Below are 23,010 nucleotides of genomic sequence, written 5' to 3'. Positions count from 1 at the left end.
CTATGCTATAGGCTATAATGTCCTGTTCCACTATGCTATAGGCTATAATGTCCTGTTCCACTATGCTATAGGCTATAATGTCCTGTCCCACTATGCTATTGGCTATAATGTCCTGTTCCACTATGCTATAGGCTATAATGTCCTGTTTCACTATGCTATAGGCTATAATGTCCTGTTCCACTATGCTATAGGCTATAATGTCCTGTTCCACTATGCTATAGGCTATAATGTCCTGTTCCACTATGCTATAGGCTATAATGTCCTGTTCCACTATGCTATAGGCTATAATGTCCTGTTTCACTATGCTATAGGCTATAATGTCCTGTTCCACTATGCTATAGGATATAATGTCCTGTTCCACTATGCTATAGGATATAATGTCCTGTTCCACTATGCTATAGGCTATAATGTCCTGTTCCACTATGCTATAGGCTATAATGTCCTGTTCCACTATGCTATAGGCTATAATGTCCTGTTCCACTATGCTATAGGCTATAATGTCCTGTTCCACTATGCTATAGGCTATAATGTCCTGTCCCACTATGCTATAGGCTATAATGTCCTGTTCCACTATGCTATTGGCTATAATGTCCTGTTCCACTATGCTATAGGCTATAATGTCCTGTTTCACTATGCTATAGGCTATAATGTCCTGTTCCACTATGCTATTGGCTATAATGTCCTGTTCCACTATGCTATAGGCTATAATGTCCTGTTCCACTATGCTATAGGCTATAATGTCCTGTTCCACTATGCTATAGGCTATAATGGCCTGTTCCACTATGCTATAGGCTATCATTTCAATTTCCCCTTACAGAAACAAAACATATATATTAGCATGACCAATGAACACAAGCTAAGCATGTCCAACCTTGATTATTTATTCCGCTGTCTCTCACATAGGGAAACCAGCCTGAGACACTTGTAGAAAACTCAGAAAGATGTGTCGCGTCAAGAGCTCCTAAAAATCACCCTTAGTTCACACTTTTTGCTATTAGATTTCATTTCTAAAAGCAGAGTAATTACTTTGAAGTGTACTTAATTCCTTTTCAATCCCCTAAGATGCCTGCAAGTATAATACAGCTGTAGTATTAGTGTAATTTCACACCGTAGCTCCACTGTTTGTCAGAAATGACTCTCAATAGGGAACTACTTAGAGCATCCAAGTTAACATTCAGTAGGATTCACACACTCAGCAGTCAGAAGTCATCAAAGCCAGTCTGAGATAGATCTATTCTGTTATCCATAGCAGCATCTGTTCCTATTCATTACCATGCTATTGAGCACTGTAAGAGCCTAATTGGCTGACAGTGGGACAGTGGGACTCAATATAACACGATGAATCAAGAAAATACATAAATTCAAATAATTGTATATTCACAGTTTATATAGGATGTGTGAGAGTGTGGTAGAAAGCAATGTCTAAGTTATGAATATGGCACCATATAATGTGCATACATAACATGTTGTGTACATACATAGTGTCATGTGTGTGTGTACGTTACTTGGGTATACATGCAGGCGTACATTCATGCATGTGAGTTTAGGCATGTGTGTGTAAAACCTACCCAGCACAGTGATGTCTGCGTAGGCCTCCTGAGGAGGGTCTGTGTAGAGCTGGCACACATAGCGTCCCTCATCTGAGAGAGACACGTTGGACAGAGACACCCGCAGTTCGTTGTCGGAGAAATTCACCAGCTGGAACCGGCTGTCCTTCAGGGCTGAGGAGATACAGATACCAGACAGACAGTTAGGACTGGGAGATACACACGCACGTTTGTGTTGGGTGTTGTGGTATGTGTGTGTGAGAGAGAAGCAGAACGAGAGAGAAACAGAGAGAGAAACAGAAGAGAAACAGTAAACAAAGGGAAACAGAGAGAGTGAATCAAAAGAGGAGGAGAAACAAAAGAGAGAGAAACAGAGAGAGCAAAAGAAAGAGAGAAACAGAAAGAGAGAAACAGAGAGAGAAAGGAAATAGGAAAGAGAGGAAAAGAAGAGAGAAACAGAAGAGAGGAAACAGAGAGAAACAGAGAGAAAGAAAGAAAGCAAACAGAGAGAGAGAAAGAAAGAGAGAGAAACAGAGAGAGAGAGAAACAGAGAGAGAGAAACAGAGAGAGAAATAGGAAGAGAGAAAGAAAGAGAGAAACAGAAAGAGAGAGAAAACAGAGAGAGAAACAGAGAGAAACAGAGAGAAAGAAAGAAAGCAAACAGAGAGAGAGAAAGAAAGAGAGAGAAACAGAGAGAGAGAGAAACAGAGAGAGAGAGAAAGAGTGAGAAAGAAACAGAAAGAGAGAGAAACAGAGAGCGAGAGAAACAGAAAGAGAGAAACAGAGAGAGAGAAACAGAGAGAGCAAGAGAAACAGAAAGAGAGCGAGAGGGAACAAACAGAGAGAACAGAGAGACATACTGAAATAGTGCAGTAAAAGTATTTGGACTGTATTCATATAGCTAGTAGTTATGCTGAAAAAAGCCTCCTAAATGGTAAAAAGCCTCAGCATTACAACCCAGGTCTCTAAAAAAAAAGTGAGTTTCAGAATGATTTATAAAAGTTGATTTATAAACCATTTTATCTCTCCAGTCTACAGAGCACTCCCTGGGCAGGAAAATAGGAGAAGTGCCCATGAAGACCTCACATATTCTGGAAAAGGAGAAGTACTGTAACATACATTATGAATTCAATCACAAGAACTTGAGGTCCATACTAAATAAAAAAGTATCTGTTTTGAACAAAAATCTGTAGTTTGGACTGGCGTGCCATAGAAGTGTGTTGTTGCTCAAGTTAGCTTTGAGTGAGGCATCCTACATCTTATATTTAGCTACATCTTTTTCCACGTCAGTTAACCCCCCACTTGAACACTGTTTTACATAAATACCCCCAGATGGTTCCTTGGAGAGTGTAATGATGTTTTGACCTACCCATTCCTTATCAGGTCTTCTATTAGCGCAGAGCTAAATAACTCAATCTATTCAGCCTATCTTTAAAACATGGGGAGTGTTCGTTCCTGTCAGAGCTCCATGTCAGGCAGCATCTTGATCATTACAGAGGCCTTTGAGCATCTTCCTATATGAGATCTCATTCCCAGTCCTGTCTCATAATTTGAGGAGTCTTTGGAAGTCTCTCCTCAAAGGATAGCGATGAGCCTTGGCATAGCTTTGAGAGTCAAAGGCCTTGCTAGGGAGGAATTAGTTGGCATGAAGCAGTTTGTTCATTGACAGGTGATTACTCAAGTGTTGAGATTATAAAGAGCCTGTAGCCAACAACAGGGTTGCACTGTAAAACAAGTTCAGAGGAAAAATGCAAAAAAAATACAATCAATAAGTAATGTTGGATCATTGCCCTCTACACCAGGTGTAATGTACTTTAACTCTACCTACATGTACATATTACCTCAATTACCTAGACTAACCGGTGCCCCCCGCACATTGACTCTGTACCGGTACCTCCTGTATATAGCCTCGCTATTGTTATTTTATTGCTAATGTTTAATTATTTGGTACTTTTATTTTCAATTTAACTATTTTTTACTTAACATGATTTTTTCTTAACTTCTTAAAGCATTGTTGGTTAAGGGCTTGTAAATAGGTATTTCACTGTAAGGTCTACACCTGTTGTATTCGGCGCATGTGACAAATACAATTTGATTGGATTTGATTTGATTTGATGTATGTGAGCTATAAAGGTTGATGATGACACCAACATGAATTGATGATGACATCAATAAAGTTTGTTTGTTTCCTCGATCCCTAAGTATTGGAGCACTGGGCCAAATATATAAAGCAACAGCAAAAGCCTTAACATTGGGTCTCTAGCATCAGGTTCAGTAACTTCCCAGGTGGTTGACAGTGAGTGGACTTGATACCTCTGTTGAGCAACTCTATGGTATTTGAACCAAAAGAAGCAGACGGAGAAAGCTAGTGCATTAGTAGATTTGATGGGGGATGTGTAGCCCTACGGTAAATGTTGGGTATTATTATCCTGGTAGTGTTTTGTGTAAGTGTCTGTATCTGTTTGTGTCTGTTGTTTTCCCTGTGTGACTGTGTGTCATGGTTGTTTTCCTCCTCATACACAAAGGGCTGACTCTGTAGAGAGAGGCCCTGGTGACAGGTAACAATGCCACTAGTCAGAGGGGGGTCACCACAGAACACAGCCTTCTGGGAGCCCAGCCCAGAATAGACCTGCTGCCCTGGGATTTACCAGGCTCCGCTGCGGGTGTAATGTTCAACCGGGTGCAGCAGTTAGATATGATCAGAGCTCTGACTCATATCTGATACTAACTTCAGCCAATTTACTGATACCCAACTGTTTCTGTAATTACACTTGACTATTGCACTTCAGCCATTTTCATTGCTGCCAGTGTGAGTTGGCTTTGAAATGGGATAAGTGGTAAAATGACAAACTGTTAAAGAGGCTGTGTGGAATATGAGACTAAATAGAGAAAAGATGTGAGGCCAGAGCTCTTTCAAACACAGATTTGATAGATCACACACCATTCTATTTGTGTTGCATTCAAGGCTGTCAGGGGTGTCATTGTGTTATCTTTATTTGAATCTGTCCTACAACGCGTAAAACACATAAATTACATTAGCAATACAAACATGACAGAGATGTACACTCAGCCTTCCGTAACTTTCTGCCATACAGTGGAAAATTAGAACACCAATCTGGATACCACTCAGACTTGTGAAATCATTTTGGATGGAGATGAAATATGAAAACAAGAAGAAGTGTTTCTCATATCACCTTGAAGGTTGGCTCTAATCCAAGACACAAACAAGTGAAACTCATGCAAACTCTGGTTGAACCTAGAGGAAGCCATATGCTCATGCATAAACATTGTCCTAATCTTAGATTCTCTTTAGATTCCTAATCTAAGAGATTATCTGGAAATTGCATGAACAAAATAATTAATAAATCAACTCAATGGCCAATTAATCATTAAATCAAGGACAGAAAGCATCCCATTTATATCAGTATTGTAATCTAGTCCTTGAAATATGAAGCCATCACCAATAGCATCATAACTGATGAGTTGCCATAAACTGCCAAAACCTTAAAGAGTGATTTATTTTACTACAAGAGGCCCTGAAATATGGTACTTGAGATGAGACCCTGAGATATGGTTCAAGAGGGAGATAACCTGAATGTCATATTTTGGAAATGTGTCTAATGAAATGGTCAGTATAACAGTAGAGTATCCAGCAATGTTCTTCCTGTTGAGCGTATCCAGTATGATGGGGGAGTGTCCAGTGAAGCAACACTATAGAATACTAGAATGGATGTGTTAGATAGCTAGCCAGGCTGTTTTAGAGGAATGATTCCATAGCATTTTCAGATTTAAGGATTAGTTACCTTTTTTACAACCACATCTATATTTTTGATGTAAATAGCATGTTATAGGAGGATCCAGACACCTTTTTTTGTGATTTCATGTTTTTGAGAAACTTATCCCAAACAGCAAATCACTTCCTTATCCTCATTGTATAGTTTGAAAAAACATGAACAAAGGTCTTTAGATTGTGTCATTCCAAACTTTATCCGTAATGTTATATTCAATTTTTTGTGTGACTCGAGTGATACCTCTCCGTTCATTCTATGTGTAACTGCCAAAATAAAGGAAACACTAGAGTAAATGACGGATATGAACTGAAAGCATGGGGTGCTTCCACACAGGACGATCCAGACACTTGTAGAATATATGCCAAGGCACAATGAAGCTGTTCTGGCGGCTCATGGTGGCCCAATGCCCTATTTAAACACTTTATGATGGTGTCTCCTTAATTTTGGCAGTTACATGCAGCAGCAGGCTACATGGAAAATGGAACAGCTGGATAGGGGAAATTGCTTGAGTCGAACAAAAGGGAATATAACATTGAGGATAAAGTTCAGAACTACACAATTTCACGTGTACAACATCTAAAGACCTGCATCACTATACTGAGAGCTTTGCCGTTTCTAAAAGGATGTATTTGGGTGTTTTTGAAGCCTTTGTTGATGTTTTCTCAAGACCCTTATACTGCACAATGAGGATGAGGAAGTGATTTTCTGTTTGGGGTAAGTCTCTCAAAAACATCTGAAATCACAAAATAGGTGTCTGGAACCTTCTATAACATGCCATTACATACAATTTCAGATTTGTTTGTGAAAAGGAAACCTCCTTTAACTGCAAATATGCCAACATTCCATTCAAACAATGCAGTCAATCCACAGCCATACACTGTCTCCAATCAGTTGATGATAGGACTTAGACAAGCTGTAAATGCAACAAGTACTAGAATTGTATAACATAATAGCACTCACAGCTTTTCAAGTAAACTAAATTTGAGACATTTATGATCTGTTTACATATATTTTAGGGGCTATATATGCAGAAAATTGATATAAAACCTGAATTAACTGCATTTATAATTATATGACATTAATAATTCCATTACACAATTTCTGAGACACCACATGCCTTACTTGCATTTTCCGCAATAAGTAAAAGCAGGAAATGCATCACCTACTGTATGTCTCTACTTCCATTCATTCCGAATAGACCGGTTTTGGATTTGTCACTAACCAAGATGGCTGCCATTTTTGCCCCATTATGGAACTTTGAGGGTTTATGACATAACCCCTCTAGTAATTTAATAGGATCTCTATGAGAAGCACTTACGTCTGACGTCTCTGAAGTAGATGGTCTGTCTGTTGGGGTTAAGGAGCTGGATGACTGAGTCATCATTGTTCTTCACCCTGCAGCTGATGGTCGCCATCTCCCCCTCGATCACTGACACATTATCAGTCCCCAGGTTTTGACCTTCAACTGGACACAGACAGATGACAAGAGGAGGAGTAAAACGCATGAAAGGTCTAGAATTACTGCCATTCAGATTTCTTTTCATTGTGTAATGTTAATAATTTTGGGATTGAGACACACAAAACATCATTGGCACCATAACAGACCACAGATTTGAACAGCATGATACTTCAGCACACCCACAGAGACGTGAACACAGCCTGACTGCTATAGACATATGTTGGCTGTACTTGCAGCCACATTCCTAATCCTCCTAATACAGTAGAAGGGCCTAGAATAATAGCGCTGAAGGAGATGGCTGCTGTTTTACGATCCTGTAACCAATTGTGCTACTATGGCCTTTCACGTTATTTGTAAGTTATTTTGTACATAATGTTTCTGCCACCGAGTCTTATGCCCGGAAATAGCTTCTAGATATCAGGACAGTGATTTAGGTCCCGTGGAGCACTGGAGGAATACTTTTTCTTCAACGAGACGGACGGGAAGGATTTACTTCAGACACCCGACAAGGCCTTCATCCCCGTAATTCGCAGGAGAAAGAGACGGAAGAATCGTGGATGAAGGTCCAGGTGCCTTGTAAGGATCCGTCGCCGAGAGGGTAATCTACCTTTACCATCGGTCCTATTAGCCAACGTACAATCAATCAATAATAAAATTAATTAAATACGATCACGTATATCTTACCAACGGGACAATATAAACTGTAATATCTTATGTTTCACCGAGTCGTGGCTGAACAACGACATAAATAACATGCAGCTGGCGGGTTTTAAGCTTTTTTGTCAGGATAGAATAGCGGTCTCTGGTAAGAGTGCACGAAATCTAAGGAATTCTCTAGGTTTTGCTAGCCTGAGGTAGAGTATCTGTCACGCCCTGATCTGTTTCACCTGTCTTTGTGATTGTCTCCACCCACCTCCAGGTGTCACCTGTTTTCTCCATTAGTCCCCGGTGTATTTATCCCTGTGTTTCTTCTCTCTCTGTGCCAGTTCGTCTTGTTTTGCCAAGTCAACCCACTTTTTTCCTAGCTCTTATTTTTCCCAGTCTCAGTTATTTCCTAGCCCTCCTGGTTTTTACCCTTGCCTGTCCTGATGCCGAATCTGCCTGCCTGACCACTCTGCCTGTTCTGACCTCGAGCCTGCCTTTCGCCTGGTATTGTTTGGGCTCTGACCTGGTTTATGAACTCTCGCCTGTCCCCAACCTGCCTTTTGCCTACCTATTTTGTTATAATAAATATCGGAGCTCAACCATCTGCCTCCTGTGTCTGCATTTGGGTCTTGCCTTGTGCCCTTATAGTACGAACTGGCCATGACAGACCCAGCAGACTTGGACCAGCTCCGATCTCCTCCAAGGCACCACACCACCACGTGGTTGGCTATATTCTCTATCCGGCCTGGAGGCTAAGGCCATGGAGGAATACATAGAGGAGTCTCTGGCTACTGGAGGCATCCATCCGTCTGCATCTCCTGCCGGCGCAGGGTTTTTCTTTGTGGAAAAGAAGGACAAGACCCGGTCTCCGTGCATTGACTACTGGGGTCTGAATGATATAACAATAAACAATCGTTACCCCCTACCACTCCTCTCCTCAGCTTTTGAACCTCTCCAGGGGGCCACCATTTTTTCCAAACTGGACCTTCGGAATGCCTACCACCTGGTTCGGATATGGAAAGGAGATGAGTGGAAGACAGCTCTTTAACACAGCCAGGAAACATTATGAGTACCAGGTCATGCCGTTTGGACCAACGCCCCCGCTGTCTTCCAGGCTCTGGTAAACGATGTGCTCTGGGACATGCTAGTCCGTTTTGTGTTCGTCTACCTTGACGACATCCTGTTTTTTTCACAGTCTGCCGAAGAACACATTCTTCATGTCAGACAAGTACTTCAGTGCCTCCTGGAGAACCAATTGTTCGTGAAAGCCGTTTCATTCGGGGCTACAGCACCCCCTCTCTGCACTCACCTCTCCCAAAGTAATGTTCACATGGTCTCCAGCGGTCAACAGAGCCTTCGTGGACCTGAAGCATCGGTTCACCACAGCACCCATCCTCGTCCATCTGGATCCGTCCCTTCAATTTGTGGTAGAGGTTGATGCTTCAGATGTTGGAGTGGGGGCCATCCTGTTCCAGCAATCTGCCCAGGACCAAAAGCTCCATCCCTGTGCCTTCCTGTCCCATCGTCTCAATCCTGCAGAGAGGAACTACAACGTAAGCAACCGAGAACTCCTGGCGGTCATGATGGTGCTGGAAGAGTGGAGGCACTGGCTGGAAGGAGCAGAACAGCCATTCTTGGTTTGGACCGACCATAAAAATGTGGAATCTCCGTAAAGCCAAGCGCCTTAATGTTGAGTACAGGCGTTCCACTAGCGGCCAACATCCAATGGAACAGCAGGGCGCAAAATACAAAACATCAAAAATCTAATCATTTCCATTTCTCAAACATACGACTATTTTACACGATTTTAAAGATACACTTCTCCTTAATGTAACCACATTGTCCAATTTCAAAAAGGCTTTACAGAGAAAGCAAAACATTAGATTATATTAGGAGAGTACATAGACAAAAATAACCACACAGCCATTTTCCAAACAACAAGAGGCGTCACAAAACCCAGAAATACAGCTAAAATGAAGCACTAACCTTTGACGATTTTCATCAGATGACACTCCCAGGACTCAATGTTACACAATACATGTATGTTTTGTTTGATAAAATTCATATTTATATCCAAAAAACCCATTTTACATTGGCGCGTCATGTTCAGAAAATGTTTTGCCTCCAAAATTCCCGGTGAATGAACACATCAATTTACAAAAATACTAATCATAAACGTTGATAAAATTTACAACAGTTATTGAAAGAATTATAGATACACTTCTCCTTAATGCAACCGCTGTGTCAGATTTCAAAATAGCTTTACGGCGAAAGCACAATGTTCAATATTCTGAGTACAGAGCTCGGCCATCAAAGCAAGCTATACAGTTACCCGCCAAGTTCTGGAGTCAACTAAACTCAGAAATAGTATTATAAATCTTCACTTAACCTTTGCTGATCTTCGTCGAAATGCACTCCCAGGATTCCCACTTCCACAAGAAATTTTCATTTTGTTCTATAAACTCCATATTTATGTCCAAATACCTCCGTTTTGTTCGCGCGTTCAGATCACTATTCCAAAGGCACAATGCGGGAGCGCAAAACCCTAGATGAAAAGTCAAAAAGTTCCATTACCGTTCGTAGAAACATGTCAAACGATGTTTACAATCAATCCTTAGGGTCTTTTTATCATAAATATTTGATAATATTCCAACCGGACAATAGCGTATTCATTACAGAGGAAAAAGAAGGAACGGCGCGCCTGTGTGACCGCGCAGTAAACAACTCATTGGTGTCAGGCATTCCTCTTGTTGAGTCAGCTCTTATTCTCTCCCCAGTAACAGTAGAAGCATGAAACAAGGTTCTAAAGACTGTTGACATCTAGTGGAAGCCTTAGGAAGTGCAAATGAACCCTAAGTCACTGTATACTGTAAAGGCAATCACTTGAAAAACTACAAACCTCAGATTTCCACACTTCCTGGTTGGATTTTTCTCAGGTTTTTGCCTGTCATATGAGTTCTGTTATACTCACAGACATCATTCAAACAGTTTTAGAAACTTCAGAGTGTTTTCTATCCAAATCTACTAATGACATGCATATCCTACCTTCTGAGCCTGAGTAGCAGGCAGTTTACTATGGGCACGCCTTTCATCCGGACATCAAAATGCTGCCCCCTACCCTAGAGAAGTTAAATAATAAATGGAAAGCAAAGTTATATTTGTCTCCCTTTTTTTTGCTTATCCAAAAAATGATCCGATCCGTAACTCAAAACCGTGATCCGATCCGAACCGTGAGTTTTGTGATCCTTTGCACCACTACATTATAGTATCTCATGATAAGCTGTAGACCACACTATTTACCAAGAGAGTTTTCATCTGTATTTTTCGTAGCTGTCTACATACCACCACAAACCAATGCTGGTACTAAGGCCACACTCAATGAGCTGTATAAGGCCATAAGCAAACAGGAAAACACTCATCCAGAGACGGCACTCCTAGTGGCCGGGGACTTTAATGCAGGAAAACTCAAATCTGTTTTACCTAATTTCTACCAGCATGTTAAATGTGCAACCAGAGGGAAAAAACTCTAGACCACCTTTACTCCACCACAGAGACGCGTACAAAGCTCTCCCTCGCCCACCATTTGGCAAATCTGACCATAATACTATCCTCCTGATTCCTGCTTACAAACAAAATCTAAAGCAGGAAGCACCAGTGACTCGGTCAATAAGGAAGTGGTCAGACGAAGCAGATGCTAATCTACAGGTTTGTTTTACTAGCACAGACTGGAATATGTTCTGGGATTCTTCTGGTGGCATTGTGGAGTACACCACATCAGTCACTGGCTTCATCAATAAGTGTATTGATGACGTCGTCCCCACAGTGACCGTACGTACATACCCCAAACAGAAGCCATGGATTACAGGCAACATCCGCACTGAGCTAAAGGGTAGAGCTGCCGCTTTCAAGGAGCGGGACTCTAACCTGGAAGCTTATAAGAAATCCCACAATACGAACCATCAAACAGGCAAAGTGTCAATACAGGACTAAGATTGAATCATACTACACCGGCTCCGACGCTTGTCGGATGTGGCAGGGCTTGCAAACTATTACAGACTACAAAGGGAAGCACAACCGCGAGCTGCCCAGTGACACAAGCCTACAAGACAAGCTAAATTACTTCTACGCTCACTTCGAGGCAAGTAACACTGAAGCATGCATGAGACCATCAGCTGTTCCGGACGACTGTGTGATCACGCTCTCCGTAGCCGATGTGCGTAAGACCTTTAAACAGGTCAATATTCACAAGGCCGCAGGGCCAGACGGATTACCAGGATGTGTACTCTGAGCATGCGCTGACCAACTGGCAAGTGTCTTCACTGATATTTTCAACCTGTCCCTGACTGAGTCTATAATGCCAACATGTTTCAAACAGACCAACATAGTCCCTGTGCCCAAGAACACTAAGGTAACCTGCCTAAATGACTACAGACCCGTAGCACTCACATCTGTAGCAATGAAGTGCTTTGAAAGGCTAGTCATGGCTCACATTAACACCATTATCCCAGAAACCCTAAACCCACTCCAATTTGCATACTGCCCCAACAGATCCACAGATGATGCAATCTCCGCTCACTGGTCACCATAGCAGCACCCACCTGTAGCACGCGCTCCAGCAGGTATATCTCTCTGGTCACCCCTAAAGCCAACTCCTCCTTTGGTCGTCTCTCCTTCCAGTTCTCTGCTGCCAACGACTGGAACGAACTACAAAAATCTCTGAAATTGGAAACACTTATCTCCCTCACTAGCTTTAAGCACCAGCTGTCAGAGCAGCTCACAGATCACTGCACCTGTACATAGCCCATCTATAATTTAGCCCAAACTACTACCTCTTCCCCTACTGTATTTATTTATTTTATTTATGTTGCTCCTTTGCACCATATTATTTATATTTGAACTTTGAACTTTCTTTAAACTACAAATCTACCATTCCAGTGTTTTTCTTGCTATACTTTATTTACTTTGCCACCATGGCATTTTTTTGCTTTTACCTCCCTTATCTCACATCATTTGCTCACATTGTATATAGTCTTATTTTTTTTTCTTCTACTGTATTATTGACTGTATGTTGTTTACTCCATGTGTAACTCTGTGTTGTTGTATGTTGTCGAACTGCTTTGCTTTATCTTGGCCAGGTCGCAATTGTAAATGAGAACTTGTTCTCAACTTGCCTACCTGGTTAAATAAAGGTGAAATAAAATAAAATAAAAATATTGCACTCAACACTGCCCTTCCCACCTGAACAAAAGGAACACCTATGTGAGAATGCTAATCATTGACTATAGCTCAGCATTCAACACCATAGTGCCCTCAAAGCTCATCACTAAGCTAAGGACCCTCGGAATAAACACCTCCCTCTGCAATTGGATCCTGGACTTCCTGACAGGTCGCCCCCAGGTGGTAAGGGTAGGGAACAACACACCCACCACGCTGATCCTCAACAAGGGGGCCCCTCAAGAGTGCGTGTTCAGTCCCCTCCTGTACTCACTGTTCACTCATGATTGTATGGCCAGGCACGACTCCAACACCCTCATCAAGTTTGCCGATGACACAATAGTGGTAGGCCTGATCACCAACAATGATGAGACAGCCTATAGGGAGGAGGTCATAGACCTGACCGTGTGGTGCCAGGACAACAACCTCTCCGTCAACGTAATCAAGACAAAGGAGATGATTGTGGACTACAGGAAAAGGAGGACCGAACACTCCCCCATTCTCATCGATGGAGCTGCACTGGAGCAGGTTGAGAGCTTCAAGTTCCTTGGTGTCCATATCACCAACAAACTATCATGGTCCAAACACACTAAGACAGTCGTGAAGAGGGCTTGACAAAGCCTATTCCCCCTCAGGAGACTGAAAATATTTGGCATGGGTCCTCAGATCCTTAAAAGGTTCTACAGCTGCACCATTGAGAGCATCCTGACTGGTTACATCACTGCCTGGTATGGCAACTGCTCAGCCTCCGTCCACAAGGCACTACAGAGGGTAGTGCGTACGGCCCAGTACATCACTGGGGCCAAACTTCCCGCCATCCAGGACCTCTATACCAGGCATTGTCAGAGGAAGGCCCTAAAAATTGTCAAAGACGCCAGCCACCCTAGTCATAGACTGTTCTCTCTGCTACCGCACGGCAAGCGGTACCGGAGTGCCAAGTTCACGTCCAAAAGGCTTCTTAACTGCTTATACCACCAAGCCATAAGACTCCTGAACAGCTAATCAAAGGGCTACCCAGACCCCTCTTTTTACACTGCTGCTGCTCTCTGTTTATTATCTATGCATGGTCACTTTAACTCTACCCACATGTACATATTACCTCAATTACCTCGACTAACCGGTGCATTGACTCTGTACTGGCACCCTCTCTATATAGCCTCGCTATTGTTATTTTACCTTAGCTGTTTAATCATTTGTTACTTTTATTTAAAAAATTTCTACTTATCTATATTTTACCTAACACATTTTTCTTCTTAACTTCTTAAAGCATTGTTGGTTAAGGACTTGTAAGTAAGCATTTCACTGTAAGGTCTACACCTGTTGTATTTGGCGCATGTGACAAATCAAATTTGATTTGATTTGATGTGATTTGCACTGGTTGGCGTTATTGATCTCTCAGTTCAGAGTGGGTCCTGTGACTCTCTGCCAGATGGGCTGTAAGCACTACCTCTCACACACAAAGAGAAAGAAGGAGCGTTAGAGAGAGAAAGAGAGAGGGAGAGAGAGGGAGGGAGAAAGACAGAGCTGAATTATAGCTCTCCATCTGAGAGAGAAGGAAAAGAAAGGAGACAGGGAAGGATGGAGAGAGACAGAAGGAAAGGGGGTAGTGGAAGAGAGAGAGGTGAAAGAGAGAGAGGTGAAAGAGAGAGAGGTGAAAGAGAGAGTGAAAGAGAGAGAGAAAGAGAGAGAAAGAGAGAGGTGAAAGAGAGAGAGAAAGAGAGAGAAAGAGAGAGAAAGAGAGAGACAGACAGACAGACAGACAGACAGACAGACAGACAGACAGACAGACAGACAGACAGACAGACAGACAGACAAGTTAGAGTGAAGTACATCGGAAAAAAGCAACAGAAAACTGCAAGACTGAATAGGAGACAAAACAAGCAACAAACAAAGAAGATAGGCTTTTGAAAAAGTAACTAGAAACAACACTTCTATTGCAACAATGTAGCCAACATCACCAGCTTTGCTATGGAAATAGTTGAAGTACAGCTCTCCATCTGTCTGTGAGCACAGGGCTTTATTCTCCGTCTCTTAGGAACAACAGCCCACTGAGTCACCCACTGAGTCAGCCACTGAGTCAGCCTCTGACTGAGTATTGCCACACCTGTGCCTGCCTGCACGGTCATGTCCTCATCATTAAAGCCAGAAACCAAGCATCCATTTGGTTTTCACAAAGAAAAAAATATTTGTTTTCAGCCTTCCAGGTGAGGGAGGGGGTAAATCAAAAGTCACCTTGTGCTATACGGCAGGAGCCAAAAGGCATAAGAAGAAGAATAGAGAATGCTTTTAAATGCCTTGGATTAGCACCACGAGAGGAATAAGACTCCCAGCAACAGCCTGAAGAAAACATCCAAAGCACATTTGCATGCCTGAGTCGTCAGACACCTCCAAACCGGGCTGACATTTACAAAGTGGAAAAAAGCCCCTGCGTTTTCAGATAGTGATAATGGGAATAGACAGCCAAACTAACAGGATTCAAATGAGCTGAGAGAATGCAGCGACCAGCAAGAAATTAACCTCCTGTGGAGAAATACACCTCAGACCTGTCTGTAGCAATGAACTTTCCATTTCATTCCACATCACAGATATTAGTTCATCAAGCACACACACAACACAGGATGGTGATGACTGAAAATGGACATTGATATTGACCAGAGTACAGTACATTCTGTGCTAAATGGGAAGTATCTTGAGGTATGTGAGTGTTATCCTATTGTAAGGGAATCATTTTCTTCTACTCCATGGAAGTGTCCTGTTTTTAAACTGTCTTAATTGAGTATCTGTGATGTTTGAGGAATCCATATTTGTTTTATTATTAGAAGCCTCTGTTTTCAACTACCTCTGAAGTGTGAATGTATAGTGGACTACTAGCATAGCGAAATACTCTAAAGGCGAATTGGTCCATAATTAACTCATTATAACACAATCCAATTCTTGTTTATTAAGTGTGCTCCAATGTTGGAATGTGGAAGTGTGTAATTAATTTGAGTGTGTCTGACTGAAACCCGAAAGGCTGCTCTGACATACTTATAGTAAGTAGGCCTACCCCAGCAGAGGAGCCCAAAACAGTTTGAAGTGTTGTTTTTATTTCGGTTTTGTTAAAGTAATCTAGCTGGCAGTCAAAACAGCAACACGAAGAAGCCTCAAAGAAAGGTTATTCTATTCCAATCTGTTGGACTGAGAGGAAAGGGACTGCTAGAGAAAATATCCATAAGGTTTCAGCAGCCCTTAGCAGGGTTGGGTCCTCTCCAATATCCATGGCTCATCTCCAATTGAAAACACACATAAATAACGGCGCTGTGATTAGTAATCCCATCAAAGGGAAAACAGGCCACTTTGCGGAACATGGAGGGTTTTTTGCAATTCTAGTAAACATTTTCAATTGCCTCAGCATCCTGGTCATGATTCGGTGCAAATGAGGAGAGGCAGTCATTCATTTCTGGTGGCGGGAGGGGTAGGAGGAGAGAGATATGGGGCGCAGACGACTGGCTGATAAATTCACCCTCATTCTAGCAGCTGTCTCAGAGTGCAAAGCGCCGGTATTGCCACACATGGCTGTCTTCCTGTTCCTACGTCAGAACACATTGAATGACACAGTCAAAGATAATTAATTACAGGGCCTTCAAAGGTCTGTGAACTCAAATGCCGGGATGTTACAGCAGCGGCCTGAGATGGGCCCCATCAACAAGCAGCTCATAACGCAAGACACCGAGAAGAAACTCTGCTGCTAACATTTAGTAGTTGGGGGGGTTGAAATTAAGAAATATAATCTAAGTTCCTCTCTTCATTTCTTCCAAGAAGTTAAGAAAGGGCACCTTTTGATTCAAATTCCTTTTTTCTTTGAACTTCTCTCTCTCTTTTTATTTTCTCACCGAAAGACATGAAAGGGGCAGTGGAAAGCAGGACAGCGCCAGGCCCCTGATTCCTCTCCCCTGAGTCACCGATGTCTGGAGCGGCCCTGTCCTTTTCAAAGAGGAACCAGGATCATTCTACAGTCATTAAGAATGAAAATAGCTCTCGTTCTCACACTCCCATTCAATGCCTTATGAGCTACATACATGTCCAGCTCAGTCATTAAGCCCTGCTCTCTAAGAAGGGAAGCTCTTTCAAGGACATCTGTGAGTAAAAAGCCATCATATCATTGGGCATTATTAGTGCTTCACTGTTTCAAGGCTCCTCTGCATCGTAGCAGGGCTTCTAAAGTTTCTGGCCTTCTAATGTAATCTCTTTTATCTCTGAAGACAATCTCTCACTCAAGTTTCATCATGTTTCTGATGTGATGTCAGATGTCTGATGCTGCTTTGACAAGGCTTTGACTGAATAGAGATGTACGGAGACATTTCCCCTCGGAAAAGCAGCTCTCCTGTACACTATTATCTTATGCAGATTGTGCCATGTTCACTGCAGATCAATGTTGGGGACTGCTCAATCTCATGTTCCACTGTATTGGCAGGTTAGAGGCTCTTCGTGCTCGTTGTGTCTTCTTAAGTGTGACAGAGAGACTAGGGGAGCTTCTAGCCTATAGTAGTGGTAGACATGGGCTTTCACAATACAGAATGTTTACCTTTGGTTTAGTGTAGGCTACCATAGTCACTTTGTACAGTACATACCAGTCATGGGTCAACCAATAGAACACTAGACATAGACAACAATATACCGTAAATTCCGGACTATAAGCCGCAACTTTTTTCCCACGCTTTGAAACTCGCGGCTTAAACAATGACGTGGCTAATATATGGATTTTTCCCGTTTAAATTTTTTTTTTCAAAAAAAAAACACATTCTGTGACGTGCTCAGTTTTTTTTGGCGGCATGAAGCTTTCATTAGACCAATGAAATTGCCGAATGGGTTAAGGTCAAACAACTTTTTTGTTTACTGTTTAGATTAAATCGAGCGCTCTCAAACTTCCCATCATTCTGATTACGGTAGTCATTTTGTCACCCTCATCATGGCAAAGACACGGAGAAATGCATATGATGCAGCTTTCAAGTTGAAGGCGATTGATCTGGCTGTTGGAAAAGGAAATAGAGCTGCTGCACGGGAGCTTGGTCTTAATGAGTCGATGATAAGACGTTGGAAACAGCAGCGTGAGGAATTGACTCAGTGCAAAAAGACAACTAAAGCTTACTGCTAATTTTAAATTTTTTGTTACAAGCCGTGTTTCGTTAAAGCCTATATATTTTTGTTACAAGCCGTGTTTCGTTAAAGCCTATTTATTTTTGTTACAAGCCGTGTTTCGTTAAAGCCTGTGTAAAGTTAATTTGTTTCAATGTACCGGTAGGCACCTGCGGCTTATAGACATGTGCGGCTTATTTATGTTCAAAATAATATTTATTTTTAAATTCAGTGGGTGCAGCTTATATTCAGGTGCGCTTAATAGTCCGGAAATTACGGTAATGCACAAACAGTAAACATAGTGACAGTAGCCAATAACAACAGGGAATGTAGAATGTACTCTGCCACCATCTGACATAGTCTTAGTTGAAATGGTCTCTATGCACAATAGCTGTGCTATACAAATACAATCACTTTGGCAGTAGATTGACATACGATTGTCGAGATTGCACAGCACATGAACACACAACTCGATGCTTTACACAAATAAATAAAAAGCAAGTGGAGCAAATGGCATCAGACATCGTCAGATGAACATTAGAGGGAAATCAAAAGTACCTGACAAGGTCTCAGCGGCTCCTGTTGCAGCAGTAGAGAAGGAGGAGGAGAGGAAAGGAAAAAAGAAAGACAGAACAATTGTAAGCAGAGGCCCATATTCATGATAAGACGGACACATTCATTCATAATTCCCACACGGAAGGTAACTCTGTCAAAACTCATCTAATTTTGGATGAGTCATAATCCACTGGTTTAAGCGCTTCCTCTTTTTAATTTTAGAGACTGGCATAAATCCCGAATGTGTGTCAACTGAAATACTGAAAATTCCAATGTATTTTAGAGTGTATAGCTTTACAATCCCACATAAAAAAAATTAAACTTTTCAACGCCTCTTTTACAACTACTGTAAAGTTTCAGTCGTTTGGGGGATATTAATATGAAACAGCTCAGGGGTAGCTAGTTAGCTATCTGTGGACTTGTTTTTCCCACCTCTCTCTGTTTGAGATTCCTGCCAGCCCAGGGGTAGAGCAGCCTCTGCCTAGTGAAGGTCCCCTGAGAGCCCTGGGGCACACTGGAATTCGCACGCTCGGAACAGTAGCCAGCCACCAGAGACTGGTATCTCACACCAGCAGGCCAAGGGAGACTGGCATGTTCTCAACTCCCCACGGCCCCACCCTGGGCATCCTGGACTCATAGCACCGCTCTGAGCGGGCTCAGAGCAGCTCCATGGGGCCCTACCCTGGGGATAACTACCATCATTCACACACACAGACCAACTGCCATTCATAAAACAACTCCACTGACTGCATAGTCTTATCGGCATCCTATTTCTAACATCACAGCTTGTTATAGTAAGCCTATTGATGCAGGCTAACATCTAATTGGACCATTTCGTAAAGAGCAAGCAGGCACACAATAGTCTTCTTGCCTGAGTTATCATCTTTGACCTAACCTGAATGGAAGGCATGTCCTTGTTATACTCTCTCAGCCTGGCAGGAATCCCCACAGGAGACAAATCACAAACCAGCACATAATAATAAAGGTACATGTCAGATTACAAATCATACAGAAAGTAGACTGAAAAAGCTTAATTTCTGTTATAGTATGAGGAGTGAGGATATAATATATATATATATATTCTCAGCCTAGTTTAAAACTATATTACAGTTTTTTCTTACACACAACATCTTTTCATGTCACACGATTTTTGAAACCTCTCACTCAAAGTGCAGAACTACACACCAAATATCCAAAACCATAAGCTATTTCTCAGCCTTTGACTCAGTTGTCAATTGCATAAAACACTTTTTTCAAAACACTACACACAATTCTCTACCTAAAACACAAAAATCTAACAGGAAGTGACTTGCTTTCCTTTTCCAAACACAACCAATCAAAATGCTACACTTATTCACCAGGTCACACACACAATAGGACAGAGGGCAATTACCAATGTCCCTGGACAGCGTGGGGGTAATATAACTATGTGTGCTGCCATCACTCAAAACGGGGTCCTCCATCACAATGCCCCACTGTACAACACCGGCCATATGCTCACTTTTCTGGATGCAATTTACACAATGCTTGTCCCTGATCCAGATCAGGAGCCTGCTAGATTTGTGGTTTTATGGGACAATGTTAGTTTTCACCAGGCTGTTCTGGTCCAAAACTGGTTTGCCACCCATCCACAATTTGTAGTTTTGTACCTACCCCCATATTCACCTTTTCTAAATCCCACAGAGGAATTCTTCTCAGCCTGGCGCTGGAAAGTGTATGATCGCCAACCCTATGCCCGCATGCCGCTTCTCCAGGCAATGGAGGACGCATGTGGGGACATAGAGGTTGCCTCTGTCCAAGGTTGGATACGCCATGCTAGGAGATACTTCCCTCGATGTTTGGCAAGAGAAAACGTATCTTGTGATGTGGACGAAGTACTGTGGCCAGACCCAGCCCGGAGAAGAGAAGAAGTGTAGCTTAGCACTGGTGACTGCCCCCTCCCCCTACCAATTCCTGGACTGCCCCCCCCCCCCCCGGGACCCCACACACAATTGTGTTCTTTACTGTATTCTAAAGAATATACTTTTGGTTTACATATGTTTATGGTTTTGTTGTATGCTACTGTATACAACAGTAATGTTTGGCCTAATAAATATTTTCTGTTTCTACATTGCATTGGTGTTTACAGTGTACTTGTTACCCCTCTCAGCAGATTACTTTCACTGTAGAACATTGTATTGAAATGTAAATATAAGCCTATGAAAGACCAAAGAGTTTTAGATTTAGAACAACAGTGTTTACATGGTATATCCAAAAATGTACTATTATGAAAGCAGTGTTTGCCATTTGATGCAAATGCTTCATTCTGACATGTGTTTATGGCATTTTGAATGCAGTGTTACATTTTGAAGGAGATGTGAGGCATTTTGCATTTTGTGAGTGCAGTTTAGGGAATTGTGCGTAGAGTTTTGAAAAAAGGAGTGACAGTTTTGAAAACGTGTGTAAGCAGTTGGAAAAAACTGTAATGTGGCAAAGTGTACAGCCACAGACAGGACTACTATAAATACCTGCTGGTCCTGTCTCTTGTCCCCTGCGCCCCCCTGCTACCACCATCCCCAATACGCCCCTGTACCTGGAGCACATTAGGCAGGAGTTATGAGGTGCCAGCCAGGCTGTGATTAGATGTCATGGCTGTCCCTCTGCTTAGACAGCACTGATAGACAGATTTCAGGGGAAATGCGCGTGATGCTATTCCCTGCAAGTGGCAGCCTCCACCGCAATCTGTCAATCATAGAGGATGAGGCCAGACAGGCCCACCGTCCTCCAAATAAAGCCTGTCCTTGTCTGGGCCTGCTCTCCTCCTCTTCTAACACATATTCCTTAGACTTCTGTACTTTATTGTACTTAGACAGAATCTACAAATGTCTGATATGCTGTTGTATGAATGTATTACCTGACAGACAGTAAAATCTACAAACTATCTGAGCATTAGATAGTATGTGCATGCTTTCAGACAATACTAGCAGTGTTCAGCAGGCTGTCATCTGGGTGAATCCACAGAGCTGCAGTACACTCTGTGAGCCAGACGGATATCTCTGGAGACGGTCTCTCTTGGTGAGGGTGGAAGAGAGCAGCCTCTCTTTCCAGGCTGCTGGGTAATAGCAATTGGGGAAAGGTAACATTCTGTCAAGGAAACATTTTTCCTTCTTATTTCTGGCCATGATCTGCAGCTTATCGCATGATCGCATGTTATCTGTGTGTGTGTTCACAACGCATGTGTGGCAACAGCAGGAGGAGGATGCTGGGATGCTGTGCGGCCCAGGCAGTCTCCTCTCCTCAGTGACTCAGCTTCTGGCGCGCGCGCGTGTGTGTGTGTGTGTGTGTGTGTGTGTGTGTGTGTGTGTGTGTGTGTGTGTGTGTGTGTGTGTGTGTGTGTGTGTGTGTGTGTATGTCCCACTGTGCTTTCATTTAATTAAAAGGTTGGGAGGAGGGATGCAGACCTTTTTCTTAAAGGACATTTGGTGGAAAAGCCAGCACCTGCTGAGTAGACCCAAGGAACACAGATTGGCCGCTGTGGTCATCATTTTCCAAACAGCAAGCCATCAGATGGTTTAAGACCTCTTCTCAAAAGTAAGAACACTGTCCAGTGACCTTCAGTGATGTCTAAGATTTGTGTTCTAGCCAGTGTCTAGCCACAAATACTGCTCACAATCTCCAGTGTTTACATTTTCCAAATAAACAGCTTTACAAAATTGAAATACTGTACATTCAATCTGGGATTTGAATGTGATATTACTGTAGTAACCACTCTCACTCATGCTGAGTTCATGTCATCTTTGTCTCAGCCTCAAGTCAAATACCATAATATTGTTAGGTTCTAATTTTCAGAGTACAAACTCAACGGACACTATGAAAGCATTAAACCAAGTGTATTCTTCCCAGAGGGTCAATACAGCTGCATTAGACAAAGATATGGTTCCACCCGTGGTAGCATACAGACCCCACTTTGGATGGAGTCTCCTCGTTATCGCTACACATTGCATCCTTATTGCTAGGCAGGGAGCTGAGTGATATGGGCCTTAAACGGTTCCTCCCCTCGCCACATGTGACCCTTTTCCCTCACTCGGCCCCTCCCAAGCATCATTATGGCTCCACATCTGTCTCTTTTATAACTAATGATTAATAATAGTTAAAGCTCAAAAACTAAACGTATCAATATACACTTAGTGTACAAAACATTATGGACAACTGCTCTTCCCATGACATAGACTGACCAGGTAAATCCAGAAGAAAGCTATGATCCCTTGTTGATGTAACTTGTTAAATCCACTTCAATCAGTGTAGATGAAGGGGAGAAAACAGGCTAAATAAGGATTTTTAAGCCTTGAGACAATTGAGACATGGATTGTGTATGTGTGCCATTCTGAGGGTGAATGGGCAAGACAAAAGATTTAAGTGCCTTTGAACAGGGTATGGTAGTAGGTGCCAGATGCACCGGTTTGTGTCATGAACTGCAACCACACTGGGTTTTTCACACTCAACAGTTTCCCATGTTTGTCAAGAATTGTCAACCATCCAAAGGAGATCCAGCCAACTTTAAAAAAAAAATGTTATTAAACCTTTATTTAACTAGGCAAGTCAGTTAAGAACAAACTCGTATTTACAATGACGGCCAAACCCTAACGACGCTTGGCCAATTGTGCGCTGCCCTATGGGACTCCCAATCACGAACGGTTGTGATACA

At 42.4% G+C, this 23,010-nt stretch overlaps 1 protein-coding gene across 3 annotated transcripts in view; it reads right to left on the bottom strand.

The window, feature by feature from the left end:
* The window catches only part of LOC115206377 (cell adhesion molecule 1), a 163,476-nt gene that overhangs the window by 36,685 nt on the left and 103,781 nt on the right, over positions 1–23,010 (bottom strand). For 2 of the 3 annotated variants that reach the window (XM_029773249.1, XM_029773251.1), the window contains exons 2-4: positions 18,330–18,350; positions 6,657–6,803; positions 1,569–1,721 (exon numbers count right to left, since the gene is read on the bottom strand). In XM_029773249.1, the coding sequence (XP_029629109.1) occupies positions 1,569–1,721; positions 6,657–6,803; positions 18,330–18,350 (321 nt within the window). The remainder of the gene's footprint in view (positions 1–1,568; positions 1,722–6,656; positions 6,804–18,329; positions 18,351–23,010) is intronic. The other variant, XM_029773250.1, reaches the window with a different exon arrangement.

Source organism: Salmo trutta, chromosome 13, assembly GCF_901001165.1.
Source record: "Salmo trutta chromosome 13, fSalTru1.1, whole genome shotgun sequence".
Classification (NCBI taxonomy): domain Eukaryota; kingdom Metazoa; phylum Chordata; class Actinopteri; order Salmoniformes; family Salmonidae; genus Salmo; species Salmo trutta.
Note: the sequence above shows the minus strand (reverse complement) of the source record. Positions and strands in the feature narration are given on the sequence as shown.